Consider the following 17,589-nt stretch of genomic DNA (forward strand, 5'->3'; position numbering starts at 1 on the left):
ATGATAAATGGTTATGGGAAAATATAGGTAGAAATGATAACGTGTAGACACATTTTTAAAATATTTATTTATTTGTTTGAGAGAGTGAGAGAGTGTGTGTGTGTGTGGGGGGAGGAAGAGGGAGAGAGAATCTCAAGTAGACTCCCCGCTGGGTGCAGAGCCCAATGCAGGGCTCAATCCCAGGACCCCAAGACCATGACCTGAGCTGAAACCAAGAGTAGGACACTTAACCCACTGAGCCACCCAGGGGCCCCGTCGTATTTTTGCAAAGATAGAAATAAGTTTTAATCAGAAGATCACTAGAAACTTCAGGTGCCATTTCCCCATTCTCTATACTTAAGTGGTAAATGCAAAAAAAAAATTATATATATATAATTTTTAAGCCATATATATATATGGCTTAAACAATTGTCTTCAATCTTTTTTTGCTCAAGTACCACTTGAATGAATTTTTAAAACCACACACCGCTTGGTATAGTTTTTGTTATAAATTTAAATAATTGCAAATAAGATGATTTCTGGCTTATTGTAAATAGGAACATTTTAAACCAAACTATACATATGTCTTTTAAATATGTTGTATGGTAATTAAATCCCAGGAGTTTCCACAATTACCTTTCCTCATCCTGCTGAGTTCAATGATAACACCAAGCCCTGGAAATTTTATCTTCTAAGTGTACCTCAAAATAATTCCCTCTGTCCCCTCCCTACAGATCTAGTTCAGTCTTTCTCATCCTTTGTGTGCACTATTTCCAGAGTCTCTTAACCAGTGTCTCTGCCTGCCTTCAGTCTTACTTCTCTCCAATCTATTCTGGCTTTATGACCGCCATGTTTGAAAACTGTCATGGCTGAGCTTTACTTCCTATGGTAATTCCAGTCTCACCATGACAAACCAGATCACTGCTTAATCAGTCCTTTCTCTGTCTTCAGTCCATTGCAGTTATGCTGGGGTTCTTAATCATTACTCCAGTGTCTTATTCCTTAACCATGGGTCAAAGTCAAAGTGGAACTTAGACTCACCATCATAGGCTAGCATAGAGCTTTCCTTTTAGAAAGCTAAGGGTATTGAGATGCTAACCAGTCTTAAGTTAGAGAAGAAAGACTTTATAGGCCATAGAAGAGATAATGTAATAAAATCTCTACTGTAGACTTATTACCACTTGGAGAACTATCTACTATAGTAAATCCTTAGGGGAAGACTTCAATGTGGTCACAATGTGTAGTACATATATATATACATACACACACACATATACATACGTATCCCACATCATGTGAATATTCATATTTTGCTGCAGAAATATAAATTATTGATTGCAGAGTGATGCACTGACCACACCAGAATATTACAAATAGTATACAGTTTATCTGAAAACATATGTCACCAAGAATTTTTAATTAGCACACGTAGGTCTTTTTAGAGCTGAGAGAATTGTACAACCATATCTTTAGTTTCTGTTTTCCTTCTGTTTATTAGTTTCTCAGAAAATGGGCTCATTCTTCTTCTCCATGTCAACCATCTTATCTTTCTGTATTCTTCTCTTTCTTCCTATTTTCTAGATCTGGCTTCTCGGTTGTGTCCTCCAAATCACTCATTTTGTTGTGTTTGGGTACTTGTCTCCTTAAGTTCTTTCAGTGCCTTTGAAATTTCACTTTTCTTGTAGTATTTCATGATCTCACCCCCAGTCACTTTTTATGTCAGCTTTCTGTTTTTTATCTATTCTGGTTGCTCGTCTTGTGTGCTTTCTTATTGTGAATCTTCACTCCTGTTTCACAGAAGTTATACCTTCTTGTATCCTGTGGACAATTGAAATAGTTTATATATGTAAGTGATATCCTGCTATTCCTGTTTTTCTGGCTTTTTAAAAACTTAGGAATTATTGCTGAATTTTATCAATTAAAGGAATTATAAATCATGTTTTGGTGTCCTTCTGTTTTTTGATAAATAAGGTAATGGACATTACGATATTGAAGAATCCTTAAAGACATAGATGAAACCCTATTTGGCCATAGTTTATTATGCTTTTAAAATATTAGATCTTATCCATTTATTATTAGAATTATTACATATATATTCAGAGATAAAATCAACTTTTCTTTGTTAGGGATACTGAAATTTGAATTTCATGGAATTTTCATATGTCACAAAATATTCTGTTTCTGGTCTTTTTCAACCATTTAAAAACGTAAAATTCATTTAAAGCTCACAGATTGTACTAAAAAAAAAAAGGCAACAGGCCATAGTTTCCTGACCTCTGGTCAGGACTAGCTTACTGTGAAAATTCTCTGTTCTTTGAAGATTCATTAGATCTCACTTGTAAACCTAGGATCTTTTAAATATTAACTCTTAAATTTCCTTTCTAGTCTCTTTTAAAGTAGAAAATTTGATGAGATCAGCTTATTTATTTGATTCTTAATTTGCTAGGAAGCCATCTGTTTCCTCTGGGATATTAACTTACATTTTTTGCCATTGGTTGTAAATAGTATTGACTTATGACAGTGCTACAATTTGAATGTCTTTTGTCTCTTATATCTTCTTATGGGTTTTTTTTTTCTTCTTTTTAAAAATTTTATCTTTAGCATTGCTTGTGAAAGGTTTATCTATTTATCTCCTCAAAGAATTAAATTTTAGGTTATCTTTTTAAAAAGCACTTAATTTGGTTTCTAGTTCATTAATTCCTCTTTTTATCTTCATTAATTCCACTTTTCCACTTTGTTTTTCTTTTTTTGAGTCTTACAACAAGTAATATGTTCCTTCATTTTATTTTTATTTTTATTTTTTAAGATTTTATTTATTTATTTGACAGAAAGAGACACAGAGAGAGAGGGAACACAAGCAAGGGGAGGGGGAGAGGGAGAAACAGGCTTCCCGTGGAGCAAGGAGCCCGATGCAGGGCTCGATCCCAGGACCCTGGGATCATGACCTGAGCCGAAGGCAGACACTTAACGACTGAGCCACCCAGGCGCCCCTATGTTCCTTCATTTTAATCATTTTTTTTTCTTTGTCAGTGAAGACATTTAAGGCTACAGAGTTGCCTTTGAATACAGACATAGCTCTGTCTCATTGATTTTGGTCTAAAGAGTTCCTCTTTACTTTCTAGATAGTGTATAATTTTAATTCTAGTTATTAATTTTAGTTCAGTACACCTGCTTAGATGTGCTGAAATGTCTTGCTACAAGGATTGAGTGAAGGAAGCTAGAGACACATAGTACCATTTATGTGTAATACATAACTGACCTTTGCTATGAAGAGTTGGGAAGGTGGGGAGCAGTGTAGAGGATGGGGCCAGTAACGGAGCACTAGGGGACTTTAAGGTAGTATAATGTTCTCTTTCATGATTGGGGTGTTGGTTGCATGGTACATTCATTTAGCTGTTCACCTAAGATTTCTACACTTATTATTTCCATAGAAAGTTCAAAAACATAAAGCCTAACAAAAGACCGAATAAAATTGCATTTTTTAAAGAACTTTGATGCCTTAGAAACAATGATCATTACTTATTACTCAGTCTGTGTTCAGAACTGCTGTCTAATTGGCATACCAATGCAATGTTTTCCTTTACTGCTTTGTTCAGAGTTTGCTTAGACTGTAGTTCAGTCACTGAACATAGATATGTGAGAACATTCTGGTGTCTGTTTTGTTGAACTCATTTACTGACTCATTCTTTAAAAGAAAAACTCAATGAATATATTGAGTGGTTTGTAAGAGACCTGCACCTCTTATTTTAAATGTTACACATCAGCTTATTGCCCCTTGTACCTGCCTTTTGACTCTATTTATTGTTAGGGCTTACCTTTGGAGTGCACATCTTCTTAACACCCATTTAGAAAGGAGATGGGAGTAATGGTGTTATTTCTGCATTTCTACAGGCTATTATGCATCATGAAGGTCACATGGATGATGGCTTAAATTTATCTAGATCTCAGCATGAAGAATCACGGACTGCACGAGTCATCCGGAGCACAGTCTTCCTTTTCAATAGATTTATAAGGTACATTTTCTTTTGTTGTAGTAGTGGTTTGACATTTTATTTCAATGTCCTTATTGGATTTACAAATACATAATTCTAAAATATACGATGGTGGTGAACCTGTGATTTGGTGGGTTGGCAGTACACATTAGAAAATGATAGATGACTTTATGTCTTTCTCATAAATAAACTTTTAAAAAGGGAATGTGATTTTTAGAAATTGTTTGTGTAACTTATAATTTGTAACTGTAGTTCAGGATTATTCTGTAATATACCCTTATGCTGGAACTGTTTAAATTTCCTTTCACACAGAGGGTAATGAAGCCTAGATACTTGTGAGTTTTGAACTGTATGTATGTATTGATTTTAAAGGGTGTGGGGAGGAGCAGAGGGAGAGGGAGAGAGAGAATCTTAAGCAGGCTCCATGCCCAGTGTGGAGTCCAGTGCAAGGCTCCATCTCACAACCCTGAGATCATGACCTCAGTTGAAATCAAAAGTCGGACACTTAACCAACTGAACCACCCAGGCACTGCTTGAATGGTATTTAAAAGTGATTCTTGTAGTAAATAACTTTTCCTACTTCATAATGGAAACAGTTGCATATCTACAAACTAATCAAGCTTGTGGTCAGGGTGTTTCCTGGTAACATTATACCAATATACATTCTGGCTTGTGATGGATATATCCTATGTCTCTTTAAACTTGCCAATTTGATGGAAAAAAATTTATATGTGCGTGTATGTATATACAGATAGATGTATGTATTTATAATAATTTTTTAAGTTGAATTTATTCAAGAATTGTGAAAATAGATATTTCATCTTTGTTGACCAGATTTGTTTTTCTTTGTGATTTACCTATTATATAATTTAGTTCATCATGTTCATGATTTTTATATATGTGAGTTTTACTTATATGCTCATTAGTATTTACTGAACTATTAGACTTCCTGAATTTATACAGTTCTTTAGTGTATCTTAGAAACTTTGAAACATTTTACATAATTACAGAATATTTTTAAGGGTATGTTATTTTAAGGAAAATAATTTGATCCTTCCGTAATATTCATGAAAGCACAAAATTCTTTAAAATCTCCATGTCTTTACAATATTGGCACCAATGTATTTCTCAAAGTAAATTCTTTTTAAGTATTTGTTTTATTAATGTAGGCTTATTTACTATTAAGAGTCTAATTTTTAGGGGTGCCAGGGTGGGTCAGTCATTAAGTGTCTGCCTTCGGCTCGGGTCATGATCCCGGGGTCCTGGGATCGAGCCCCGCATCGGGCTCCCTGCTCCATGGGAAGTCTGCTTCTCCCTCTCCCACTCCCTCTGCTTGTGTTCCCTCTCTCACTGTGTCTCTCTCTGTCGAATAAATAAATAAAATCTTAAAAAAAAAAAGTTTAAGTTTTAAAAATGCATAGGCAGGCTTCTGTTTTTTACTTCTTAGAGTGAAAGTCAAGGTCATTTAGTTTTTCTTCATTTGTGTTTTCTTATGTAGTTTCTTTTCTTTTTAAGATTTTATTTATTTTAGAGAGAAAGAGTGCACGAGTGCATGCTCGAATGTGGGAGGGGCAGCAGGAGAGAAAGAGAATTCTAAGCACACTCCACACTGAGCACGGAGCCCGGGGTGGGGCTCGATCTCACGACCCTGAGATCATGACCTGAGCCGAAACCAAGAGTCAGATGCTTAACTGACTGAGCCACCCAGGCGCCCCTCAGTTTATTTTCTGTGACCCTTCTGGTCTCTGTCTTCCATGTCAGGGTGGTGGTGATGGTGGTGGTGGAATTGTATATGTGTGCATGTGCGAGCATGTGTGTGTGTGTATGTGTGTGTGTGTGTTTGTTTGCATTTGTGTTGTGAGAAGGGATTCTATTTTTCTTGACTGCAAGAAAAACATATTAAACCTTCTTTTCCTTTGGTAGATTAATGAATGTTTTCTGAAAGTAAGTTATATTAGGGGGAATCTGTGTTTGGTAGTAATATTGTTTAATCTTCAAAGTACAAAATGTAGAGATGAAATTCATAGCTTTAATTTTTGCTCTGATATAGTATGATTCTACCACCTTTGGTTTTCCTCAATTATTTTTTTCTCTTCATTTTTTTGTTCATACATTAAGATGGTGAATGTCTTTATAGGAGACAGGTGTTGTAAAACTTAACATAATTAACAACTTTAGGAATCTTGGATAGTATTTGACAAGAGGCTTCTAGAAAGTAATTTAATGGTTACATTGCTGAGAGCAGATAAATGTCAGTTTTTAGGTTATTAATTGAATATACTATTTCTTTTTACATTTAAAAATGTAGGTACTGTATTTGATGGGGAACCTGGATGGCTCAGTTGGTTGAGTGTCCAACTGTTGGTTTTGGCTTGGGTCATGATCTCGGAGTCGTGGGATTGAGTTTCTTGTCAGGCTCACACTGAGTACGGAATCTGCTTGTCCATCTCCCCTCCCCCACCACCCTCCTGCTCACACACATGGGTCCTTGGCCCGCACACTTGCATGCTCTCTCTCTCTCTCTCAAATAAAAAAAAAATCTTTAAAAAAATGTAAATACTATTTTTGAGTCACTTTTGAATTTCATTCACTTTAGTGTGAGAGTTGAGTTTGACTTCTTTATAAATACATTTATGATTCAGCTAAAGTGTAATAGGATAAAATGTTTAGAATGGAAGTATATCATTGTATATACATTTTCATTGTAAAAGGGGAGAAATAATTTTCTTCTGAGAAGTCATTTCTTTTAGTTTTTGGGCATAGAAAGACTTATAGAGATGATAAAACTAAACAATTCCATTGTAATTGGGAATTTCAGACAAAAACTTTAGAAGAGTTGTACAGTTTTCGTATTTGTACTCTTTATAAGGCTGAAGTCAACTATTTCAAAATTATTTGTAATCTTTATGTAATTGATGATACATTTTAATTATATTTGTGAGCATTGTCAATTCAAAGATAAGCTAATTCTCATTTATGAGGCCCTTATTGTTTTTAAAATGTAAATTCTAAAGCAGATAATTAGCCAGGAACATTTCCTTGGAATAAAATATTGCCACATAATTTTACTGTTGCAGAGAGCAGGAAAAGAAGTATAATATTTTATGCATTAAATTTTGTCATGCCTAATATGAGTATTGCTATATCAACTATATAGTATATGCATTCTCCCATTCTTTTATGGTATCATGTGTTTTTTAATAAACTTCTTATTTTAAAATGATGTTGAACATTTTATTTATTTATTTGGCAGAAAGAGAGAGCACAAGCAGGCGGAGCGGCAGGCAGAGGGAGAGGGAGAGGAACAAGCAGACTCCCTGCTGAGCAGAGAGCCCAATATGGGGCTCAATCCCAGGACCCTGGGATCATGACCTGAGCCAAAGGCAGATGCTTAACCAACTGAGCCACCCAGGCACCCCTTATTTTGAAATGATTTTGATTTACAGATACCATATTTTAAAGTTCTTTCCAGATACATTCAAAGCTATGAATTTTAAAGCTCAGAATCTCAGAAAGCTTAACAAATTAACGTATTGACATGCCAGTAATAGGTTTTTCTTCAAAGAAAATGCACCACGATGTTTCTTAATCCAATTTTAAATACTTTTTTTGTCTGATAAGAGGAAAACATTTTAATATGTTATTTTCTGATTAATGAGAAAACTTTAAAAATTAACATCATTGGAATGTATTTTTAAACAGGCAGGAATTTTCAGAATGGCAGTGAGGGTCACTGATCATGTAGCAGTTAACAGTTCCTTCTCCAAAAACAAAAAACAGAGCAAGTGAAGTCAGAATTATGAAGCTGGGAAGCTGCATCTTAAACCTTGAAGTGTATGTAGTGATTTAAAGTGAAAATCAATTGGTTTCTAAATACTGAGACCATTGGCTTTGTAGGAATTGGTTCTCAAGGCCCTTCAGGTTTTTGTCTAGGTGAGTTTCTCTTGATACTGGTGGTTTTAATATAGCATCATATATAGTTGACAAAATTTAGAATTTTTTATTTGAATATATTAATTATTGTTGTTTGAGGAAAACTAGGACCTTGCCTATGGGTTCCTTTTACAGTGGTGTAGGGAGAGAAGATAAAGCTTTACATCCTCTGTGGTCTAAAAAATAATAAGATTGCAGATCGCTGATATAGAGAAATGTTTGCTATTTATTTTAGGGGCCTTGATGCGCTCAGCAAAAAAGTGAAGGCTTCCACGGTGGACCTCCCTATAGAATCTGTGAGTCTAAGTCTGCAGGACCTGATTGGCTACTTTCACCCCCCAGATGAGCATTTAGAGCATGAAGACAAGCAGAACAGATTACGAGCTCTAAAGAACCGGCAGAATCTCTTCCAGGAAGAGGTGAGTTTCTACCAACATTCATTTTTTATGCTACTGTCTTAGGAAAACAACTTCTCTGTAGGGAAATTCTCTGACAGTTCGCATTCTGAGTTGGGTGAGCAGGTAAACTATGGCATAAGGGAACCAGACCTTGGAGGAATCCTGCAATTATTTTTGTTTCTCTGTCAGGGAGTTCTCATTTAAAAAAAAATGGAATTCTTCCTTCCCCTGGCAAAGGACATTTTTTTTTGCTGTCTGCTCAGCCTTCATGCTGATCATTCATTGCACTGCAGTTTACTTCATGTTTGTTATATAAACATAGTATCTTGAAGTGTCTAAATGAATACAGGCTTTGAAAAACAAGAAGGTTTTTTTCTAATTTTTTTAATTTTAATTTTATTTTTTAAAGATTTTGTTTATTTATTTGAGAGAGAATGAGAAAAACAGAGGGAGCATGAGAGGGGGGAGGGTCAGAGGGAGAAGCAGACTCCCTGCTGAGCAGGGAGCCCGATGTGGGACTCGATCCTGGGACTCCAGGATCATGACCTGAGCCAAAGGCAGTTGCCTAACCAACTGAGTCACCCAGGCGCCCCAACAAGAAGGTTTTTCGACTGTTCAGGTTCTTGAGGCTACTTGGATGTGCCTGAGGGGCCACAGGAAGCTTTGTATTGGGAAGGAATCTGCCCAGGAGAGGCAGAGCTCAGGGCTCTCTGCTTAGAGCAACTCCACTTATTACTTTTATGTGCATTCAGTTTTTGTGTGTGATTTTATTTCATGCACATTCCAGTTAAAAAGAGCTCAAGTGCCATATTTCATAGACAGAATAACAGAAGGACTGAGGGATGTTTAACGATTCTAAAACGAGTGTTGGAATTAGTACCATATATTCAAGAGTTTCAGTGGGAGGATGTCAGAGGTGAGCTGGCAAATAAGGCTAGCTCAGCAGGTGTTCCCATTCTTCTCAGTGTTCCCTGTATGTGGAATAATGAATGTGTCTGAGTAAAAGTATCTTTGTGAAAGTATCTAAGAAAAAAGGTTAGAGAATATTGCTGAGGACCCATAAGCCCTAATTCTACATTCTTCTAGTCTGAAAACCGTTTCCTGATTTTCCATCAAAGGCCTTTGAAATTCACATTAATTTATGAGGACTTTTCACTGTGTATACAAAAAACTGATGTGTTTAGAGACCGTAGAGGTATGAAAGCACAGGGCAGGTCAGCATGAGTCAGTAACAACATGGAGTAGTTTGTTGGGTCCTTTACATTTGATGTGTGCCAAAATGTTAGACTATGCTGCATTCACTTAGTATCCTGAAAAACTAAAATGAAATACTGGGCTGTGAAATTTTGAAGTATTGATTTGGATTTTTTTTTTTTTTTCAATTTCTCATGGAAGACAGCATGGATGGGGACCTAGAAATGTGCATAGGTTCATGGCACCTCTTAGAACTCTGTGAGAAATAGGTTTCCTTGATCAGTCAACTTGAACTAGCTCCTCCTTTCATGTGCTTTGCCTCATTTTGGCAACCTTGATCTAGCAATAATAATAAAAGCATAATTTCAAATGTAGACAGCATCTTACAAAGCCGTATAATGCATTTTTATTTGCTTCAAAGATCTCTTTTCATGAGCTTTTCTTCATTTATTAGCTCTTTCATTTAATATTAAAAGTAATGATAATGATCATGATCATAATCTTGCCTACCCTAAGAACAAGGATTCTTAGCTCTTACACTTTTCTAGGGGAGGAAGAGAAGTCGTTTTCCTCTACTCCTCTTAGGTTCATTGGTTGGGGTCCTGCAGACTAGAGTGACAAAAGACAGATATATAAGAGAAAACAAGGTGTTTATTAACATGTGAATCATGCATATCCATGGGAGCACTCAGTGATGAGCAACTCAAAGGAGTGGTTAGAACTCAGGCTTATACAGCATCTTAACAAAAAAAGGACAGTAAATTTGTAGAAAAGGAAAGAGACAAAGGAAAGGAGTTTTGAGCTTCTAGGGGTAGCAAGTTGTGGGAAGGTGTATATATGGAGGAACTAGTGGAAGTTAAGGGTGAGTTAGTAAAGTTATGTAGATTCCTCTGTGAAGCCTCTGGGCTGATAAGTGTTGGGCCTTGTTTCTTGTGGTTAAGCATCTCCTGTCCTTCCTGGTAGAGGAAAAGGGCAGAGAGTTTTTCTTGTGTATGATTTTTCTCAGTTGCCTTCAGCTCAAAATAATCCTTATGCCAAAGTTGCATATCTTGGGGTGGCATTCTCTGAACCTCTTCATGTACCCCTCATGGTAGAACACAGTTGTGACTGATCCATTAATCCAGTAGTAAACCTTGCAAATAGAAGTATAAAGCACATAGTTTTGTATTGTTCTTCTGCTTCCATTTGAAAATAGCCCTCAGGACTTAAAAACCACTTGAATTATGTCAAGAACATTTTATTTCACATGCAAGTGTGTCTCTTCCTGACATTTAAATAATATGATCTCAGTTTTCTTTATGATTAACAGTCTTACTTTAAGCCAGGCTTTTTTTTTTTATTTTTAAATTAATCAACTTAGATTTTTTTTTTTTTTTTGGTCTGTGAGCAGAATCATGGTTTCTTATGGTAATTTGTATTAACCTTCCAGGGAATGATCAACCTCGTGCTCGAGTGTATAGACAGGCTGCACGTGTACAGCAGCGCGGCGCACTTTGCTGACGTCGCCGGGAGAGAAGCCGGCGAGTCCTGGAAGTCGATTCTGAATTCTCTCTATGAATTGCTAGGTAAGAAGTATGACGGTTTTCAAGGCAACTGACTCACGTCTATTTCAAATGATCACATAGCAGGTAATGTAGTTTCATGATATGCTTCTTCATCGAGGCTTTTAGTGTTTAGTGTTGTTGCACTTAAAGCCAAGTGATGTTTATAATACTTATGTCCATCTCTGAGTGTGGACTGTGGCCAGAGCAGTGGATTGGTCTCTGGTTTATGGAGGGGAGTCTTCGAGGGTGTGAGTTTGTGGGTGAGGGACCTCTGTGTGAATTTGCATGAAATATTTCCTTTACGATTCTCAGGTTAGTACCACAAGACCCCTCTTTCTCCCTCACAAGAATCTTGTCAGGAACCTTCTCCCTTTTCCTTCTGTAGTCTTTTTGAGATTTGCGTTTGCACCCTCTATATGTGCTGGAGGTAAATTAGGAACGCTTGTGGTGGTTTGTGCTACATTCCTTTGACTGTATGCAAACATATGTCCTTAGTATTTTTGGCCTGGGCTATTCCACTAGCTTTCACTTGTCTCTTGTCAAGAACTATGAACTTGCAAGCGAGTGAGCTGGCCTCCAATGAGGATAAAGAGGTATAGTTTATTTCTCAAAGCAATGGATGAAGCCAAAATATCAGCATTCTTGGGGCCAATTCCTCAAACCCCACTTCTCATAGGACAATATGAAGGGAACAGTTGACATGCAGTGGATTGAGTCACAGGAAAGGAATTGTGAGCTTAGGGAGTCCAAATCAGTTACACTGGAAATACTCCTGCCCACCCTTTTGCTTTGGATGGAGACACCATCTCTCTCTTCCAAGGCTTCTTGCTGCAAACATCCTTGAAAAGAAAACCCAAAGCAAAGTCTTTCAGTGGCTCCTTCACAAGACATGCAAAAGAGGAGACCCGTGGAGAATGACCTCTCTCTTCACTTGTCCTCAGTTCCAAAATCCCAGATTCATCTGGTACACTGTAACTGCACATCTCTTCCATTTAGACATTTCTCACCTTTTTTCCCATCATTCCAGAAGGTGAAGTTTAACTTGCTTCGCCTGGTACTTGAGGCCCCTGTGAACTCTTCCAGGCTGGTTCTTGCCAGTGTCTTTCCCCTTTCTCTAGCCATACCCATTTCTGAGTGCCCTGTCCATGCTTCAGTGACATTTTCCTGCTCCCCCCTTTTCCAGAATTCCTGTATATCCTTTGAGGCCCAGTTTACACCTGACTTTTTTGAAGTTAATGTTGACTTTTTTCTAACTCTCAAGCACAATTGAACAGTTCCTTCTCTCTCTCTCTCTCTCTCTGCTTTCTTGGCACTTAGTATTTACTTGTGTTATAGCACTTACCCATTTCTTACTTAGTTACATATGTGCCTGTGAGCTCTGGGGCAAGAATGGTACCTTTTCTGATTTTTGCATCTCTGTCCTTTAACTTCATGTCTGGCACATGGCAGATACTCAGTAAATGTTTACTAATTAAATAAATTGAGTTCTGATAGAGTAGGAAAGTATAATTCCTAAGTAGAGAAAAGAAGTCTTGAGGCATTTTTGTGTGTGTGTGTTAAGAATGAAAGGTAGTCAAAATATTTGGAAATTCTCTATAATCTAATTGAAACTCATTAAAACTTAATAATACTATTTAGCAAATAGAACTCTTGTGCCTGCTAGCATTTCTAATATCCTCCCTTTAGGTAGGCTATTTGATCTGCCATGAAAATTAAACACATGTAGTTTGGTACTTTCAGAATAAGGGGTAACAGTGGCTAGCATTTCTTTGAGCAGGACCAGGCCACAGAGGCTTTCTAGGAATCTGGATTTATTATTTTACCCATGAAATCATGAGGACAAGGATTTTATGATGCCAACATTCTAGGGGCTGCATTTCTTTTCCAGTGAAGAAATTACAGCACTGAATTTCTGTATTTGGTAGGGACTGACGTATGGTAGTGTTTTAACACCACAGTTTAACATCTTCACTTGCTATGACATGGGATTCATTTCTGTGACAAACTAGATGCTTAAGATCAAGAGGTGCCTCATCTGTGTGTGTTTGAGGATAGGAAGGATTATGTGCAGAGACAATGTTGTTGTAGAGAAATCTAGATAATGTGCATCTTACATTTTCACATCAGCTCTTTCCATAGTCTGTTACTTTTTTTGTTTCAACCGATCCATGTGCTCATGTATCCATAAGTAATAAAAATGTACAGAGAGAATTATAATGTTTTTTCTAAAATCATAGAAAAAAATCTAATCCAGCAGAGTCAACACTTCAGTTTTATCATTTCGGGCTACGTATCCCTCAAGCTTATATTCCTTTTACCTTCACAGACCTCTTTGATTAAATCTCATTATTTTAGAACCTATTGGAGTAGTAGTAATAAACTCTACAAAATGCTGGAGACATGGAGAGTGGGAGTACTGCTCCTCATCAGAATTGGTTTCATGGCTTGATTTTTAATGAGACCATGGCTAAAGATATGATTTTTAAATGGTTTATTCAGAGTGCGGGGGGGAAGAAGCAGTTGTTGTAGGTGGAATGATGATAGATCTCTTAGAATGTGTCCACTTGCAAATTACAGCCTCGACTCAAAGTGGCTCACATAGTGGAGGGCATTTATTGGCTTGTAGAGCTGGAAGTCAGCTAGTGGGTGTGTACTCAATGGCTTCATCATGGCATCCAGAACCTGCTTCTTTATATCTGTTCTGCCTTCCACAAGGGTCAGCTCCCTCCAATGCCGGCTTCCCTTATGTGGCCTCAGTGGGCTGCCCTTAGCTCCAGTGCTGCAGATTTCCTCTCTGACATGGAAGAAGTGAAAGAAGGCTGCTCCTTGAAATTATCTTAGGAAAGAGCATGCCATTTCCTAAACCCCCCTAGCAAATCGCCTCTTTCATCTCATTAGCCCAGCTGTGTCTGTAGTCTTTCCTGAGCTCATCATTCTTGCAAGGGAGGATAGGAATTTCACCAACACTGGCTCTGACTGATCAAGGACTCACTCCTGGAACTGGGGCCAAGCCCTTGGACTGCTTGGCTGCCCTACAGAGGTGAATGTTGCAGAGAATTCTGGGGAAGAAGCTAAAGTGTCCAGCTCAAATGTTAACTTAGATACTTGACTCATCCAAAAGGTTTTATGGACTAAATTCTAACCTGAGTGCCTTTATCCACCATGTGGCACCATGTGTAAAGAGTGTTGGCACTCAATAAATATTTGTTTGAATTATTCAACAAATGTATTAGAGATTCCCATGGAGGTTAGATTTTCCTGTAACAGGTTAGATGTGGCCATCGAGACACTGTATTACATACCAGTGCACCTGTTACTCTGCCACCATTGTGTCTTTTTTCTTGAAAAACAAAAGCTTAATCTTTAATCCATAGGTAACAGTCTCTGAGAAAATGACCCTTCTTTTAGCCAAGAAGGTCTCAGAATTAAAGCTCCCCTACTTGTATGACTTTGAACAGATAACTAAACTCACGCTCAGTTTCTTCATCTGCAACACTTAATCTGGAGTTCCTATTCCTGAGGATTATCATACAATCCCCTGAGTTGATGTAAAGTGCTAAGAAGAATACCAGGCACATAGTGAGTGATACCTATTGTTATTATACATATTATCTGTAAATGGCTATAATAATTCCCTTTATAATGATGTTGGATGGCTTAAGTATAGTAATGTATTTCAAATGCTTACCATAGTGTCTTATTGCTATTCTCATTATTCCTTTTTTTTTTGGATGCTTTTATCACCATCCTCGTCCTCATTTACATAGTAAAGCCTTCTTTTTTGACTTCTCTTTCTATTCTTACTGTTTTTGCCTTTTAAATATACCTCAGAAGTTACCTGGGTGGCTCAGTTGGTTAAGTGTCTGCCTTCAGCTCAGGTTGTGATCCTGGGGCCCTGGATCAAGTCCTGCATCAGGCTCCCTGCTCTTTAGGGAGCCTGTTTCTCCCTCTGCCTCTCTCTCTCTCTCTCCCTCCATCTCTCATGAATGAATAAATAAAATCTTTAAAATAAATAAATAAATATGCCTTAGAGGGGTGCCTGGGTGGCTCAGTCAGTTAAGGGTCTGCCTTCGGCTAAGGTCATGATCCCAGGGTCCTGGGATGAAGTCCCACATCTGGGGGCTCCTTGCTCAGCGGGGAGCCTGCTCCTCTCTCTCCCTCTGCCCCTCCCCCACATTTGTGCGCTCGCACTCTTTCTTTCTCTCTCAAATAAATAAAATCATTTAAAAAGAAATAAATGTGCCTTTTCACTTGGAACTGTTGGATATAACAAGGGAATTTTCTGGATTTTGAAAATATAGAAGATGTAGCATCATGATTATTGTAGATACATGGTGGCTCTTGGTTTCCTCATCAGAAAAGGGAGGAAATAAAGTTTTCTTCATAGTTCCCTCCAGGTTGAAAATTTTATATTCCATTGTTCCATGCATTCCCTGAACACACCCATCTCTTACATCTGTATCCTCCACATCTGGTGTATAGCTGGTATTCAATAAATACTTGAGAATCACATTGATAATCGGATGCTGTAAGATTTCTGGTTAATCTCTCTGACTCTTTTCCTTCTCTCCGCCGATGTTTATTGGAGACATCGGGGAGCCCTCACACACTTCTTCATGAATTTCCGTTGACTCTCAGATAGTTGGTATGCACCCTTCCTGTTCTAGTCTTTGGAATACTCAAGCTCCATGTCTGGTCTGTCTCTCTCCCTTCTCACCTGTGACCTCACTCACTTTGTTTCTAGTTCCTGAGCTTTGGGTGCCTCCCATCCAGTACTTTTCTTCCAGAATGTCTAGAATATAAGAGGTCGATATAAGAGGTTTGGTAGACAGTACATATATATCTCTGTATTAAAGACCAATATGTAGATATACAGAACATATTTCTTAAATATATGTATCTTGTTGCCTTAATTATTTACATCCCATTTGATTAAGAAAGGATTTGAGGGAGCTATTACTTAAAATTGACACAATTAGAATTCCCCAAGACTCACATCTGAAAGGAAGATAACAGTATAGTAATCATAGATGCCAATAAGATAATACACAGTGATTTCAGACACACGCATATTTTGTGGCTTTTAAACTAATTTTTTCATGCAGCAAGAGACATAGTTCTGAATGTACTTTCCAAATACACACCCACACACACACACACACATACGCACACACACATATTCTTAACTTTAACTTTTACATTTTCACATTGCTACTCCTGAGAGTTTTTGTTAATCCCCCACACCTATCTCTCTCTCTCTCTTTTAATATCTCTCTTCAGGGAAGCTTCTTTTTCCATTTTGTTTGTTATTTCCCAAGTGTCTTGAATCTCTGTTCCTTTTACAGTCTTTTCAAAGGGTGTCCTCTGTAACAGAAACTGTGCCATGTTGGGAGAATGTGGACTTGGAGTCCAATGAATCTGGATTTAAATAAGAGTCTAATCCGTTCAAAAGATTAATTGAGTGCTTGCTGTCCGAGATGCCCTAATCTGGGCAGTGAGGGTCAGCTGTGACCAGGATATAGTCCCTGTTCCCATGAAGTTAATGGTTGAGTACGAGACACACAGTGTAAATAACAAAGCTTGTCATGATGCTGTGCAGTTACTGACTTTATTGCCTTCACCATCTTGATGCAAGTTACTGTTTAGTCATGTAAGTAAGTGATTAATACAGGACTGATAAATTTAACTACACAAAAATTAAAATGTTTATGATAAATGCTATCATTAAAAAAACAGTTGGGAATTTTGTAAAATATGCCATCTATATGAAAGACAAAGGCTCAGTTTCTGTAATATATAGAGTTTTCAAAAATCCATAAAAAAAGGAAATATTGGGGGGTGGGGGGATGGGTTAGCCTGGTGATGGATATTAAAGAGGGCACGTTCTGCATGGAGCACTAGGTGTTATACGCAAACAATGAATCATGGAACACTACATCAAAAACTAAAGATGTAATGTATGGTGATTAACATAACATAATAAAAAAATAGAATAAAAAAAGGAAATATTATCTAATGGAAAAACAGACAAAAGATGGAGACAGGTAGTTCCCAGAACAACAAATAAAATAATAAAAGATTCTCAACATGATGAATAATTGCAAATTAAGATGATGAATAAGGATCATTTTTCATTTATTAGCTTGGCACAGATAAAAAATTTGATAACACCCGTTGTTGGGTAATATTTTTTTGGTGGGAGGGTAAATTGGTGGAATCTAAAACAAACTTTGGTTGGCAGTACACATAAAACTTAAAATGTATTTCCTTTTACTCTAGAAATTCTACTTTAAGATATGCATTCTAGAGATATATTTGCACAAGTGTGGGAAGGATGTCCACTGCAAAATTGTTTATAAATTGCATAAAATTGAAAACTATTTTTCTATCAAGAGGGGATTGGTTACAAAAGTAATAGCGTAGTACTGTGTTATCATTGAAAATTGAGATAAACACATCATTGGGAAAACTGTATAAGACGGGCCAGATTGCTGTTCTTTTTAGCATGGCCATCTAGGATATGGTATTAAGTGAAAAAAAAAAAAAGAT

General features: G+C 37.2%; 1 protein-coding gene across 1 annotated transcript in view; it reads left to right on the forward strand.

Annotated features, from left to right (window-relative positions):
• The window catches only part of RYR2 (ryanodine receptor 2), a 652,366-nt gene that overhangs the window by 307,420 nt on the left and 327,357 nt on the right, over positions 1 to 17,589 (forward strand). Inside the window, exons 14-16 of the mRNA XM_081824340.1 lie at positions 3,871 to 3,992; positions 8,140 to 8,323; positions 10,926 to 11,061. Coding sequence (XP_081680466.1) covers positions 3,871 to 3,992; positions 8,140 to 8,323; positions 10,926 to 11,061 — 442 coding nt within the window. The remainder of the gene's footprint in view (positions 1 to 3,870; positions 3,993 to 8,139; positions 8,324 to 10,925; positions 11,062 to 17,589) is intronic.

Source organism: Leptonychotes weddellii, chromosome 6, assembly GCF_054177405.1.
Source record: "Leptonychotes weddellii isolate Sample4059 chromosome 6, ASM5417740v2, whole genome shotgun sequence".
In the NCBI taxonomy this organism is placed as follows: domain Eukaryota; kingdom Metazoa; phylum Chordata; class Mammalia; order Carnivora; family Phocidae; genus Leptonychotes; species Leptonychotes weddellii.